This window comes from Rhododendron vialii, chromosome 2a (genome assembly GCF_030253575.1).
Source record: "Rhododendron vialii isolate Sample 1 chromosome 2a, ASM3025357v1".
NCBI lineage: Eukaryota > Viridiplantae > Streptophyta > Magnoliopsida > Ericales > Ericaceae > Rhododendron > Rhododendron vialii.
The window spans coordinates 17,100,213-17,113,975 of NC_080558.1; the positions used below are offsets into that span (position 1 = coordinate 17,100,213).

The 13,763-nt window shown below is 35.1% G+C and overlaps 1 protein-coding gene across 1 annotated transcript; it reads right to left on the reverse strand.

Annotated features, from left to right (window-relative positions):
* Positions 1–5,959: 5,959 nt before the first annotated feature.
* Positions 5,960–6,801, reverse strand: LOC131311177 (nuclear transport factor 2B). The gene is made up of 2 exons (XM_058338522.1): positions 6,471–6,801; positions 5,960–6,180 (listed from the first exon to the last, which is right to left on the reverse strand). The coding sequence occupies exons 1-2, from the start codon at positions 6,771–6,773 to the stop codon at positions 6,106–6,108; spliced, it is 378 nt and encodes a 125-aa protein (XP_058194505.1). The 5' UTR covers positions 6,774–6,801; the 3' UTR covers positions 5,960–6,105.
* Positions 6,802–13,763: the final 6,962 nt, after the last annotated feature.

Here is a 13,763-nt window from a genome sequence, read left to right on the forward strand (position 1 = left end):
CCCAAAAATACGGGTCTTTACAACAATCTTGTTGAATTTAATAAATCTTTAAAAGTAAAATCAATGAGTTCATTACTCTTAAGCGTTTCAATGCAAGGTCTAAACTCTTAAATGAGATTCTTGATATTCAAAGACCAACTAGCGACCGATTAGGACTTCGGTATCATGCATTGTCATCGAGTCGAGAAAAAAGAGAAAAGATACATCAAAAGAATATGAAGGTTGTATCACAAGTCCTAGTAAGTGCCAAAATATCTCAGACTCAACGTAACGAAGTAAAAGCTAAACCTATTCAGAATAATGCTAAGCCTTAATTATTTGTTAAAATGAGTGGATATATTCAAAGGTCTACTGCTAGTAAATTTATTCCTGTGTGCCATTATTGGGGTGTGAAAGGTCATATTCACCCTAACTATTTTCAACTTTATGGTTATCCTGAAAATCATCACATTCACCGTAACAAGACTAATGTTAATCTGAACGGAGGTAATCATAAAAGACACGTGCACAGTTATGTCAAAGAAAAATCTGCTGGTATTAGGACTAGAGCTATTTGGGTAAGGATGTCAGATTTGAGAGCTCATACAAATCTGTTAATCTTCTAGATGACAGTGGATCATCCGGAGGAGTTGACCTTGCTTTTTAATGCTCGGTATTGTGTCCATAGTCTAGGCTATTTTGCATTGTTTATCTTCTACCTAGAGCTATGGTTGAGTCTTTTTTTTTTTTGCGTGTTCCTGTTTTTCTTTTCTAGCTTCACTTGTTTATAACTGTTGATTTTTATTTATTCATTACTTATGAAAATCCAAAAACATTGAAATATATTTTAAAATCATTAAAAAATTTTTTTTTTTTTGTTTCCAGTGAGCATGCCCTTGTGGCTTGAGTTGTCTCCTATGGGTTCCATGCATATGAGTATATTTGTCAATGCATGGATGCGTTGGATGATTTCATTCATGTGATGCATTAGGAAGTAAGTGTGTCATGATCCATGGCTATGTGATTTCCACTTTTTACACGTCAAAGATAGCCAGTTTCTTATAGAGGCTTGACCCTTCTCATTTACCTTGCTCATCTATACTCCCTCTGCGTTTGACCGTTTAGCATATCAGTTTAGCTTTGGGGATACATTGTTCCATATGCCATGCTATCAAAAGAAAAAATGCATACGTTCTTTGAGACTCTTAATGCTTATTCGGCCGGGTGTCCATTAAATAATCGGGCAATTGGGGTGAGGTATTTTCTCTCTGAGCGTTCACGTCACAAGGTGATTAGACTTTGCGAAAGCATTCGTATTGGACCACTTGCCTAGTAACCGGATCCATTTGGCTCTATCTATATAGTCTGAACGTTCGCGTCAAACGGCAGTGGAGTAAAAGAAAATACATTTTTTTGATTGTTACCTGAAAAAAAATATATGAAAAGAATGAGGGAGTATTCATTGGTTGAGGGGGAGTTGTGATTGTTATTTGGCACTTAATGTGTGTCGATGATTGCTGGGTTTGACTCCGTGAGGGGATACATTTTGATTGCCCATAGTTGCATGAGAAATATAGGCACTTGAATGTTAATCTGAATGGCTTATGACGTGGTTCACACACTCACTATTTGTCGTTGATTCATGTCTCATGACGCATTTATCTTCTAAATAAATCCGTGGGTTGATTTCAACAAGGACTGTTCATGCATTTTTAAATGTCTCATATTCATGAGATCTCATATCCGAGAACTAAGTCCTCGTTGGTGTGTTGCATTTTTTTTTTTTAATTTTGTCATGGGGACGTTGTTAATTAGTCATATGTTTTCGTGTTGGTCATTAGCCGGTGTGGCGGTTATTTTTTATTTTGTTTTTTTAGCCGTCGTTTGTATTTGGAGTTTAAGATATACTGCTCGTGTGGTGATTTTATGTGGGTCAATGGATGTTGGATTTATGCATATGTATGTTTAGTAGGTTAACTATCTCTCTTTGGGTGTCTTTTTATGCTTGCTATGTTCTTTGTCATTCCTTTACAAAAAGGGGAGAAAGGTGTTGCTTGCTAATCCTTAACTAGTTCCACAGTTTTGGTTTCTTGTGTGCAGGGTTTGCACTACAAGAAAACAGGTAATAGGAGATGAAAATTGTTTGTCTCAAAAGGTCAGATTTCCTCGCCAAATAGATTGTCGATGAAAAAATATAAATTCATCGTCACCAATTTGGGCACCTCTGGTTTTGAACCTAGGCCTTTTGATCAACCAAACCCATGCCCGCAAACATCCGACCAACTGCTCTAGACATACATATAATAATAGATTGGGAATATTTAATATATATATATATATATATATATATATATATATATATAAAACATATATGATCAATATTTTTTTTTAGTATTTTTTTTATTTCAGTACTATCAAATGTGATAACTAAGAGGAGATCTATTATTCTTTTATTTGTTGTGTTTTTAATTAACTTTTTAAAACATAAAAAATTAGTATTGGTGCAAATCATTTGATACCATTACCATTAATATAGACGTTAGGAAAAAAATACACGTTAAGCGAAAAAATTAAGGTGAAAGTACATAAACACCCCTCCAACTATTACTTTTTCTCGTAAACACCCACTCACATTTAAAAGTGCCCATGGAGACCCCCTCAACTACTGGAAACGAAAAAAAGACAAACTCCGTTAACGGAATGGATGAATTGACAAATATACCCTTTCTCTCTTCTTACCAAACAAACCCAGACCTCTCTCTCTCTCTCTCATACAAATTCTTCTTCCGTCTCTCTCTCTCATACAAATATACCTTGTCTCTCTCCTCCATCCTCCTCTCCCTTTCCTCCTCCGCCTCCTCCCCCGATGCCACCACCATTGACCGCCTCTCTCTCTCTCTCTCTCTCCCTCTCTCTCTCTCTCTCTCTCTCTCTCTATATATATATATATATATATATATATATATATATATATATATATATATATAAAAGAAATAAAAGGAGGAAAAACGGGGGTGGGGAAAGAGAGAAAGAGAATTGGGTTAGTTGAGAGGGCTTTTTTTTTTTTTCTTCTGTTGGAGGGGAAAAAGACTGATTAAAGGGGTAGTGGGAATTTAGTGTAGTCTCCTCACCTCAGTTTTTCTTTTTGTTCGAGAGCCGGGGGAGAGTTTAGAAAACTCTTTTCCGAATTAGTTTTGTGGAATAAAAGGAAGGTTGGGAGGAAGTTTTCAAGGGAATTATACGGGGATGAGGTTTTGGTGTTTTTGATTGGGAATTTTACGCAGCATAAATGTTAAGATGTTAATCACCATATTTTGGTTTTGGTTTTGGATTATGTCTTAAGGATTAAAATTTGACTTGAGGGTGATTGTATTTCATGGTGGTGCTTGAGGGTTCGGGTTGTTACAGATGGGGTCTCCATGAGCACTTTTAAATGCGAGGGGGTGTTTACGAGAAAAAGTGATAGTTGAGGGGGTATTTATATACTTTCACCAAAAATTAACTTATAATTGATTGTTGGACAAATTTTTGTAATCGTCTATTTTGTTTTACGGTTGTCTCAATTTCGTCCATCTAGTTTCAATTGCTACCAAATAAACCCTGTACTTTGTTTTACGTTCCAAATTAGTAAAATCGTTAACACCATTAATGAAACTAACGGAAAAATATGATTAAAAAATTAAGTGTTTTAATTTTCAATCCGGTTGAATCGATGCGAAGATCTTTTTTTTTTTTATCATTTTATCCTAGACGGTCGTAATGAATTTTTGGCTCTAAGGCCTTTCAACGAGCACCCGAAGACTCCTTATTTAAAAATTGGAACACTTATTTTTTTAACTATATTTTTTAATATATAAACAGTGTAAAAAAATAATTATTCTAATTTTCAATCCGTTTGAACCGATGTGAAGATCTTATTTTTCTGATCATTTTATCTTAAATGGTCATAATGGATTTTTGGCTCTAAGGCCTTTCAATAAGCACCGTAAGAGAACACTGAAACTAAATACGGGGTCTTCGGGTGTTTGTTGAAAGGCCTTAGAGCCAAAATTTTACTACGACCATTTAGGATAAAATGATCAAAAAATAAGATTTTCGCATCGGTTCAACGGGATTGAAAATTGGAGCACTTAACTTTTTTAACCATATTTTTTCGTTAGTTTCATTAACGGTGTTAATGATTTTACCAATTTGAAACGTAAAACAAACTACAGGGTTTATTTGGTAGTAATTGAAACTAGATGGATGAAATTGAGACAACCGTAAAACTAGAGGGACGACTACGAAAATTTGCCCTTGATTGTTTTGACAAAATAATCGAAATCCATCTATATTCAGACTTGGGTTTGGAAAAATGAGAAAAAATTAACCCGTTAAAAGCTGATTACTATGTCTTTTTTGTTCTTTTTGTTTTCAATTTCTTTTGTCTATTGGTTTTGTAAATTAAATTGTGGTTAAAAAATTAAGTGCCCCAATTTTCAATCCGTTAGAACCGATGCGAAGATTTTATTTTTTTAATCATTTTATCCTAAAGGGTCATAATTATTTTTTGGCTCCTAAGGCTTCAATGAGAGCCCTAAGAGAGCCTTAAATAAAGGATTAAATTGATGAAAAAAAATTCGTGTAACAAAATTGGCGATGAAAAAAAATATTTGTCACCAATTAATCTTTTTGGCGGCGAAAAAATTCGTCACCATTGTAACAAAATTAGGGACGAAATTTTTCGTCACCAAAGGTCTAATTTTGTCGCCATTGTAACAAAATTGGTGACGAACGCTGGTTTGGTACATTTGGCGACGGAAAAGTAATTCCGTCGCCAATTTATTACATTTGGCGATGAAATTGTTTTCGTCGCCAATTTTGGCGACAAAATTAGTTTTCATCGCCAATGTCTACTATTTGCGACAAAAACCAATTTCTTCACCTATTACCTAGTTTCTTGAAGTGTTGCGCTATATAGTGTATTGGTTCAGTGGTTAGGATTTTCAATTGTTAGTTGATGTAGTTTTATCTCGGAATTGCCAAAAGGAGAGATTGTAAGTTCCTTATTTGTGATTGGCTAATTCCGTGACGTTTTTGTGTAATTGAAATCCTATATAATTGCTAGTTAGTTGTTTTATTGTTGGAGACTTGGAGTTGGATACTAGCTAATAATCAGAGCCTCAACTGAAGTGGATTGGAGATTCAGGAAGCAAGGGGAATTCATATGCAGCAAGGTTAAATAGGCCGCTTGAGCAACCTAGAGGGACCGCTCAAGCAAGCTACCCGTGTTCGTATTCCTATAGCAGGCAAGCGAACTTCAGAGGGCATTAAAAGGTCACTCGAGCGAGCTTTGAAGACAGCTTGAGTGAGCTATGCTAGGTAAAATTCTCTATAAGTCGTGTTATTCTTTCAGAAAGGGCACGGAGAGCAGCCGCAAGTTTCTTGAAGAGAGAGAAATTCTGTGAGGTCTATACAAACATTTGTGGGTTGATTACACTTACATAATCTCTCTCAAGGTAGTTTGTTCATCTTCTACATATTGAGGAGTTCTTTGACGGAGTTCAAAGACAATTGGAGGTTGATCTAAAGGAGGAGTTCTGCGTCTAGATCAAATATTCGAGAAGTCAAATACAAAGGAGCATCTAGTAGAGCGGTTCATGAAGAGTCAGCAAAGAAGTTCTTAGCCAATATTGAGGAGTCATAACGTGGTTGTAAGAAACTCTTTGTTTCCGCGTTTGCGTATAGTGCTCTCTTCCCTCTCGTGGTTTTTCCCCCATCTTAGGTTTTTCCACGTATATATGTGTGTCATGCTTGCTTTTTTATTTATTGCGTTTATTATCTTGGATAAACTCGTAGATTAGGGTTTGATTAAATTATCTGATTAATTTAATTTGTACTCCGTAGTAGTAAATCGCAAGGCGATCAGATCTTGGTCTTTCAGTTAATCTATTTATTCGAAATCCAAATCTTGTTCATGCGATTAACCAGAACAGCACAATGAAACCAGGCCGAGAGAGAATCTTTTTTGTTGAATGGACAGAAGGGTAAATGACAATTAATTTCATCATCAAGAAAGAAGAGCATGCAATAAGAAGTTCAATTCGCACTGCGATACCGCCCTCCGGGCGCCTTGACGAGTACATTTCAGCCGTAATTGAGACGGAAGATGTCGTTCTGCACGAAAAAGCTTCCTTGCATCGTCGGAATCAAGTGAAACATCTGCACCATATAAAAATGGTTCCCAATGTCATTTTACAATATGATTACATGGATTGAATCATAAATGCAAAACAGAGACAACGATGCTAAAATTGGATGCTCATGCAGAGTTGAACGTTAAAGTTATCAACAGAATCAGATCATCCATTTTATAAATCAAAATTCAAATTTTCATATAAAAATTGACGTCCAATCAAAATTTTAAAATGATATTACTCTGCGGACCATAGAAGGCTCATAAGGGGTGACCCTGCATGCAATACGCAGAGAGAAGAATGCATTAAGCTAACCTGGCTGAATCTCAGTGAGTGCTCCTCTCCGGTCAAACGGAGGCTGCCACTAACGAAAACCATTACGCCGCCGGTGGAGACGGACGGCTGCGAATCAATGGTGCTAATCTCATGCTGGCACTGGCCAAAAGGCAGTTGATTGAGCTTGAGAGAGATGTCTTCAACCCCATGGACCATTTGTCCTTCAAATGTGAGCATGGAGGTTTGTTGGTACAGTGAAGAGAGAGAACAACGATCGTTGTCAAAGAGATGGTAGTAATGATCCACGAATGCCCTCCCCACCAGCTCCACTTGTTCTTCCATTCTCTCTCTCTCTCTCTCTCTCTCAAGACATGAGAATGAGAATATATATATAAGGGAAGGATGGAGCTACTACCAAGTGCGTAACAGAGGGGCTTACAAAAAAAGCCCCAAAAAAGGAAAAAGAAAATGACGGTTCAGGACGTGTTTTGATAATTAATACCCGTCAAGGATATGCTGAGAACATTTGTTAATGCTGAAAATGTTCTTAGCGTGCAGGACTCCCCTTTTCCGATCGAATTACAACGATCCGAGCCGCTCAAAGTGATCAGAACGTGATTTTAAGGGTACCTTCGTGAAATCAGCAAAAAAAATGATCGGGAAGGGCTTCATCCGAACAGTTTTTTTTAACGATTCAGTAAAAAACTGTTCGGATCAAGCTCTTCCCGATCATTTTTTTTGCCGATTTCTCACGGGACCCTTAAAATCACGTTCTGCACACTTTGAGCGGCTCGGATCGTCACAATTCGATCGGAAAAGGGGAGTCCCGCACGGTAAAGCCGTGCGGGATCCCTAAATGGATCCCGAGTGTGTGTGTGTGTGTGTGTGTGTGTGTGTGTGTGTATATATATATATATATATATATATATATATATATATAAAATATCGGGACGGTTCCGGGGATAACAAAAAAAAATACCTAAAAAAAACCTCATAATTTCCGATCAAATTTTGATGATCCGAGCCGCTCAATGTGATCAGAACGTGATTTTAAGAGTACTTGTGAGAAATCAACGAAAAAAATGTCCGGGAAAGGCTTGATCCGAACAGTTTTGAACAATTTTTTATTGAACGATTCAAATAAAAACTGCTCAAATCAAGCCTTTTCAGATCATTTTTTTTGTTAATTTCATGCAGGCACCCTTAAAATCAAATTCTGCACACATTAAACGGTTCGGATCATAAAAATTTGATCGGGAACTATAAGTTTGAGATTTGGGGTATTTTTTTAGGTGTTTTTTTGGGTGTCCCTTGAACCGTCCCGTATATATATATATATATATATATATATATATATATATATATATATATATGTTTGTCCATTCCGGCATTTTACTAGTAATGAGGACTTGGCATATTAATGCGCCATACTTAGCAAAGAGGTTTTGGACACAAACAGCTAATTTACGGGTAACTCGGTCAGTTTGGTTTGAACTAGTGAAAATTAATTGTCTAAGAAATCCATAATCTAGTAGGGTCATTGGGCTAATTTGGATGACTTGATCTTTATAGGGAATAATAATGTCCTGAAAGTACTGCATATTGATACAGGCTTTCGGGACACTGAACACTAAATCACAAGGGCAACTGTATCGTTCTAATGGTATTTCTTGGCACAATGGGTTAGTTTTGGGGCAGGTGACTGGATTTTCAGTATAGTGAGTTTCCCAAGTGATTGATAAACCTGGGGTTGGTTGACTGGCTAGTTTAGTAAGGGTTTCAAATAGGAATTCTTGAAAATGATGGGCATCTTGTCTGGCTAGGTGTTGAATGTGGTTTACTATTTCAGTAGGCAGAGATGTGGGTATGAGAGATAATGACTGTGGTAAAGCTAGGGCTTTGGATGCCATTTTTTGGAATGGTTCCAACACACACACGCTTTCACCATCATCCAGTGGGGATGATTGACTTTTCTCTACCTTTACCAATGGGGTAAAGGAGGCCTTCTTGTCTCGGAGTTGAGCAAGTTCAATCATTGACTGGTGGTACCTGTAATTTAAATTCAGAAATTGGAAATTCATGGCTTCACATCGTTCACAATGTGAAGGGTTAGTATAATTATTACTGACTAAAGATGGGTTTATCAAAACTCCACCTGAAGAACTAGGGAAAACAACTCCACTAGTCTGTTGATTTTGCTGACTAAAATAAATACTCAAGGAATTTAAGCTGTCTAGGAATTTACGATGATCCCCACGCGTATTCCAGAGATTATCCAGAAGACATTGTTGGGTCTCATTTATGCTGCCTACGTTTTTAAGCTTCCTAAATTTTGTGCTGGCTCCTTCAGGAAATACTGGTAGTAGGATTTTCCCAAAAGGAATGGTTTTCTGGTGACTTTGATCCATCTGTAAAACAATCAAATAAATCATTAGTAGGATAAATAGAGCAATTTTGAAGTTGACATAAGTCATCTTTGTTTGGTATTGATGAAAATTCAAAATTGACTTGTTGATCAAGAGAAGTGGTAATAATGTTGTTACTAGTGACTGTGAATGGATAAAGTAAGTAAATAAAGGGTATTCCTAAAATTACTTTATCAGTTAAATTTTTCACTAAAACAAATGATGTTTTGAAACAAATGTTATTTTGGCAAATATTTACTTCAGGTAATTTATACTTGATCTGCATTTTACTACCATTTGCAGAACTCAACCGTTCAGTTGTTTCTTGATAATACCTTTTTGGTATTATTCCTTCTTGAATGCAGTTTAAATCAGCTCCTGTGTCTATAAGAGCAGTAATCTCAATTCTATAATCTCCTACAATTAATTTGATACGTGCATGCCATTTTTGTAATTTTATTTTATTTAGTAAATTTAATCTGTAATTTACTGGATCATCAATTGGGTGATTGGGATCAAAAGATTGTTCTTGACTAGGATGTTGAGTTTTATTAATGGGCTCTTCTTCATTGGAAGAAGATTCAGAAGATAATTGGTCATCCTTAAACTGGACGAATCTTTTTCTTGGAAGTTGATTTTTAATTGTTTCAATTTCTTTTTTAATCAAATTTATTTCTTCTTGGAGACTTTGCAGGGTTATATCTTTCTGAATTTTACTGAATCGTTCAATAGTGGTGTTGAGGTTAATAATTGGCTTACTGTATTGAGGTTTTTTACTTTGTTGGATTAAGAGTTGTTTGAGTTTTTTAATATATTGTTGTTTTAACTCAGAATCATCTAATTTACTTATTAAGTCAATAAGTAATTCTTCTTCAGGTAATTCTTTAATAAGTACATTTATTGTTTTACAGCAGTTAGCAGTACATCCTATCTCAATTTGGTCGTCACTGGGACTATTACTTAGAGAATGGTACTCCGAAGATTTAATATTGTCATCTTCATCACTAGTGTTACTCAGATTTTGTGCTCTAAAAATTTCTAAAATCTGCTGTTTATCAGTGTCGGATATGTTGAGTTGATTAATTTTTGTTTTGACTTTACATTCAGTTTTATAATGACCTTTTTTGCCACAATTGTAGCATGTAACATTATTCTTATCATTTGACTTGTCATTTGGTTTTCTGTTTTTATGCTTTTGTGTTTTGGGTTTTTCATAATATTTATCCTTGGATGGTGTGGAGGATTTATTACGCCTATAGTATTTGTGACTTTTATGACTGGTAGTTGGTTTAGTATGAGATTTGGTTTTCCTTCGTGATGGTGCCACAGGGGGTAGACCATATTGTTCACAGAAGTTACCCAATTCATATTTGGCTTTATTCTTGTCTTTTTGGGCTTGTTTACTAATTTTCATATCAATGCACATTCTTAGACCTTCTTTTTGAATGGTACTAATAATGTCACCGTATGTTAACTTATCATATTCAATTACTCCTGTTGGTTGACTAAGAACATCTCTAATTTTATGAGCAAATAAATTAGGGAGTCCATTAATGAATTTTTCTTTCCAAAATGATTTTGTACAATCATCTCGGAGCATGACTCTAGATGTAAAAACATCTTTGTACCATCTAAAATCACTTAATGTTGGGCAACGCAAGTTAGTCAGTTGATCATGTATCCTAGAGGTAATGTTACTAGGTTGACCAATGAAATGTTTAATTATGGTGTAAATTAGGGTATTAACTCCGTCGGGTATTCCCATTCCAATTTCATTATCAAAAATTGGGAGACCATTTTCATCAAGTTGAACAGCATGTTTTACTTCTTCTCTTGACTCACTGGTGAGGTATTTATCCCACCAAGATTTTAGCATTCCAGTAAAACCGGAGGTTAATAAATCAACAATTTGTGGTTGACTAAGTTCAGTATTACTTAGGTAACTATTGGCAGCCATTGACATGTGATTTAATTTTTCTAATATTTGGTGTTCACTTAGACCATCTATATTCCATTCATATAATTTATTAGACGAGACAGAAAACTGGTTAATTAAATTATTTTCTTCATACTGTAAGTCAGGAGGGGTTGGCCTAGAGTACCAATTTTTGGTAAGGCTAGTAGGGTTTGCTGGGGGGTTATAAAGGCGATTTATTTCTTGACCAGAGAATTGTTTTTGTAGGTTTGTGATTTCTTCATCAGAAGAGGTTTGACTAGAGGTATGGGAGTCGTGGTTTTGTGTAATTGTAGCAAGCTGAGGTGACTGTGGTTCTAACTTAATTGCTATGTTTGTGAGCAAATTTTCAATTTTTTGAATATTTTGATTCTGGTTTAGACTGATTTTTTCTCTCTTCTCAGGGAGGTGGATGAGAGGTTTTTCAATATTTTTACTGGATGAGGGGATGCTACAAGAGGATCCTTCATCTATTTTAGTTTCTATTTTATCCAATTGTTTACTAATTGTTGTGAGACATTGATTAGTGTAATTAATTTGTTCAGCTATTTGCTTACATTCAGTTCTATCAGTCGGTAATTTGAATGGAGATGCTGATATAGCAGATCCTTTGTAATTAATAATGATTGAATCTAAAGGAGGGTGACTAGCAGTTGTAACAGTATTGTCTGATTTTGTCCATTTTACTTTTGTAAGAGTATTGACTTTTTTGTAATAATTTTCTAAGTAGTCGAAAAAATAAATTTCAGTTCTGGATTCTTCCATAAATGCTTCCCAATGAGCTAAAATTTTTTCCTGTTTACTAGATGTATATTTAGCAAAATAATTTTTTCTTTTTTGTTTATTTTCTTTTGACTTAAATTCAGAATATAATTTGTCAAAATTTATTTCAAAAGGTTTATTTAAAACTAATAAAGTTGGATCAGTGGGTTCTTCAAAATCTGTTTGAGTTGGAGACCCTTGAAAGGTGTCTTCATCCTCAAATTTTGACTGTGTAGAATAACAAGGTTTACTAATTTGTGAACTTGATTCAACACCTTTTAATCTAATACTGGGATCAATTAAATTTTTGTCCTTCCTAGGCAAAGTAGTTGAACTATTTGACCTATCCATAGCTATTGAGCTATTGGATCGACTTAATTCTCTGATTCTCAGAGGAGGGTTTACTCTTTGTTGATCAAAACTTATCCTGACTGTACCATCTAAGTATTGTTGAATATAGTCTAGATCAATTATGTCATTTTGGAGTTTCTGTGGGAAACTCTCATTTTCACTAAGCCAACTGGTTGGTAACTGGATATCACTCCAAGAAATGGTTTTGGGTACTTGTACATTAGCATTTGTAATCTGTAATCTGTAATGTGATACTGGCCCAGCATGTCATGTATCTCTCTGCAAATTGGCCATTCAGCAGACTGCATGCACCAATTCTACTAATTGAAGATGAATGCCCCTGGCCGTGTTCCAAACCACCCAGAGCGCAAATCAGGCATCACAGAGCCAAGTCAATTGCTCAACTCCTTGAAATTGATAATCAATTCATTGATCACCTGCATCATTTAGTGTGTGAAGACCCTATTCAAAAAATCAGAGCCACAGAACCTATTCAAGAAGTCCCATTCATTTTCTACACCAAATTTCAAAACCTAGTCAAGGAATATCAGAGTCAGCAAAGTCACCTACTTGAAGACAGTCAAGCAGATGAATCTACCTCACAAGTCAACAGTGATGACAATGGACGGGATTATTGGGAGAATCTCACATGTGAAGAATTGCAGAATATGGACAACATGATGGAGTGGTAGTCATTTCTACCTTTTGGCCCCACCAGCACCAAAAGGAGAAACAGTCACAGTCAAAAGAAGTAATCACAGTCAAAAGAAGTAATCACAGTCAAAAGAAACATGATGAAGACACCTTTCAAGGGTCTCCAACTCAAACAGATTTTGAAGAACCCATTGATTCAACTTTATTAGTTTTAAATAAACCTTTTGAAATAAATTTTGACAAATTATATTTTGAACTTAAGTCAAAAGAAAATAAACAAAAAAGAAAAAATTATTTTGCTAAATATACATCTAGTAAACAGGATAAAATTTTAGCTCATTGGGAAGCATTTATGGAAGAATCCAGAACTGAAATTTATTTTTTCGACTACTTAGAAAATTATTACAAAAAAGTCAATACTCTTACAAAAGTAAAATGGACAAAGTCAGACCAGCCTGTTATAACCACAGGACACCCTCCTCTAGATCCAATCACCATTAGTGATACCCCACCATCTAACAATAGTAAATTGGAAATTGAGGAATTTAAAAAATTAAACGTAATCACCAAAACCTTACCGGAAGAAGAATTATTAATTGACCTAATCAGTAAAATAGATGATTCAGAGTTAAAGCAAAATTATATTATTCGCCTTAAGCAAATTTTACTTCAAAAATCTCATTCAATTACATCATTAGAAAATTCTGGTAAAAAATTAAACAAAGTCCACACTAAAGTCACTTTGCAAGATTTAAAGCAGGAAGCTAATCTTATTAAAAAAGATATTACCAAACTAAATAAATCTCAATTTGGTAAAGAAATTGATACAATTCCTAAAAATTACCAAACATCTGATCAACAAGAATACTACCAACAATGGTATGCCAAAGTAAAATTAGTAATCCATGATTATCAAATTGAAATCCCTGCCCTCATTGATTCAGGAGCAGACTTAAATTGTATTCAAGAAGGTATAATACCTACCATGTACTATCACAAAACAACAGAACAATTGACTTCTGCTAACGGTAGTAAAATGGTAATTAATTACAAGTTGCCTAAAGTCCATGTTTGTCAAGACAAAATTTGTTTTAGGACTTCTTTTGTCCTAGTTCAAGATTTATCTGACAAAGTAATTCTAGGCACTCCTTTTATCTATTTACTTTATCCTTTTACAACTACTGAAGAAGGAATTTCTACTAAACC

Bases quoted from the DNA above. Each gene is read 5' to 3' on its own strand.
- LOC131311177 (XM_058338522.1), bottom strand. From the start codon at position 6,773: ATGGAAGAACAAGTGGAGCTGGTGGGGAGGGCATTCGTGGATCATTAC. The intron at 6,181-6,470 runs GTTAGCTTAATG...TATATGGTGCAG, and splicing joins ACTCACTGAGATTCAGCCAG to ATGTTTCACTTGATTCCGAC.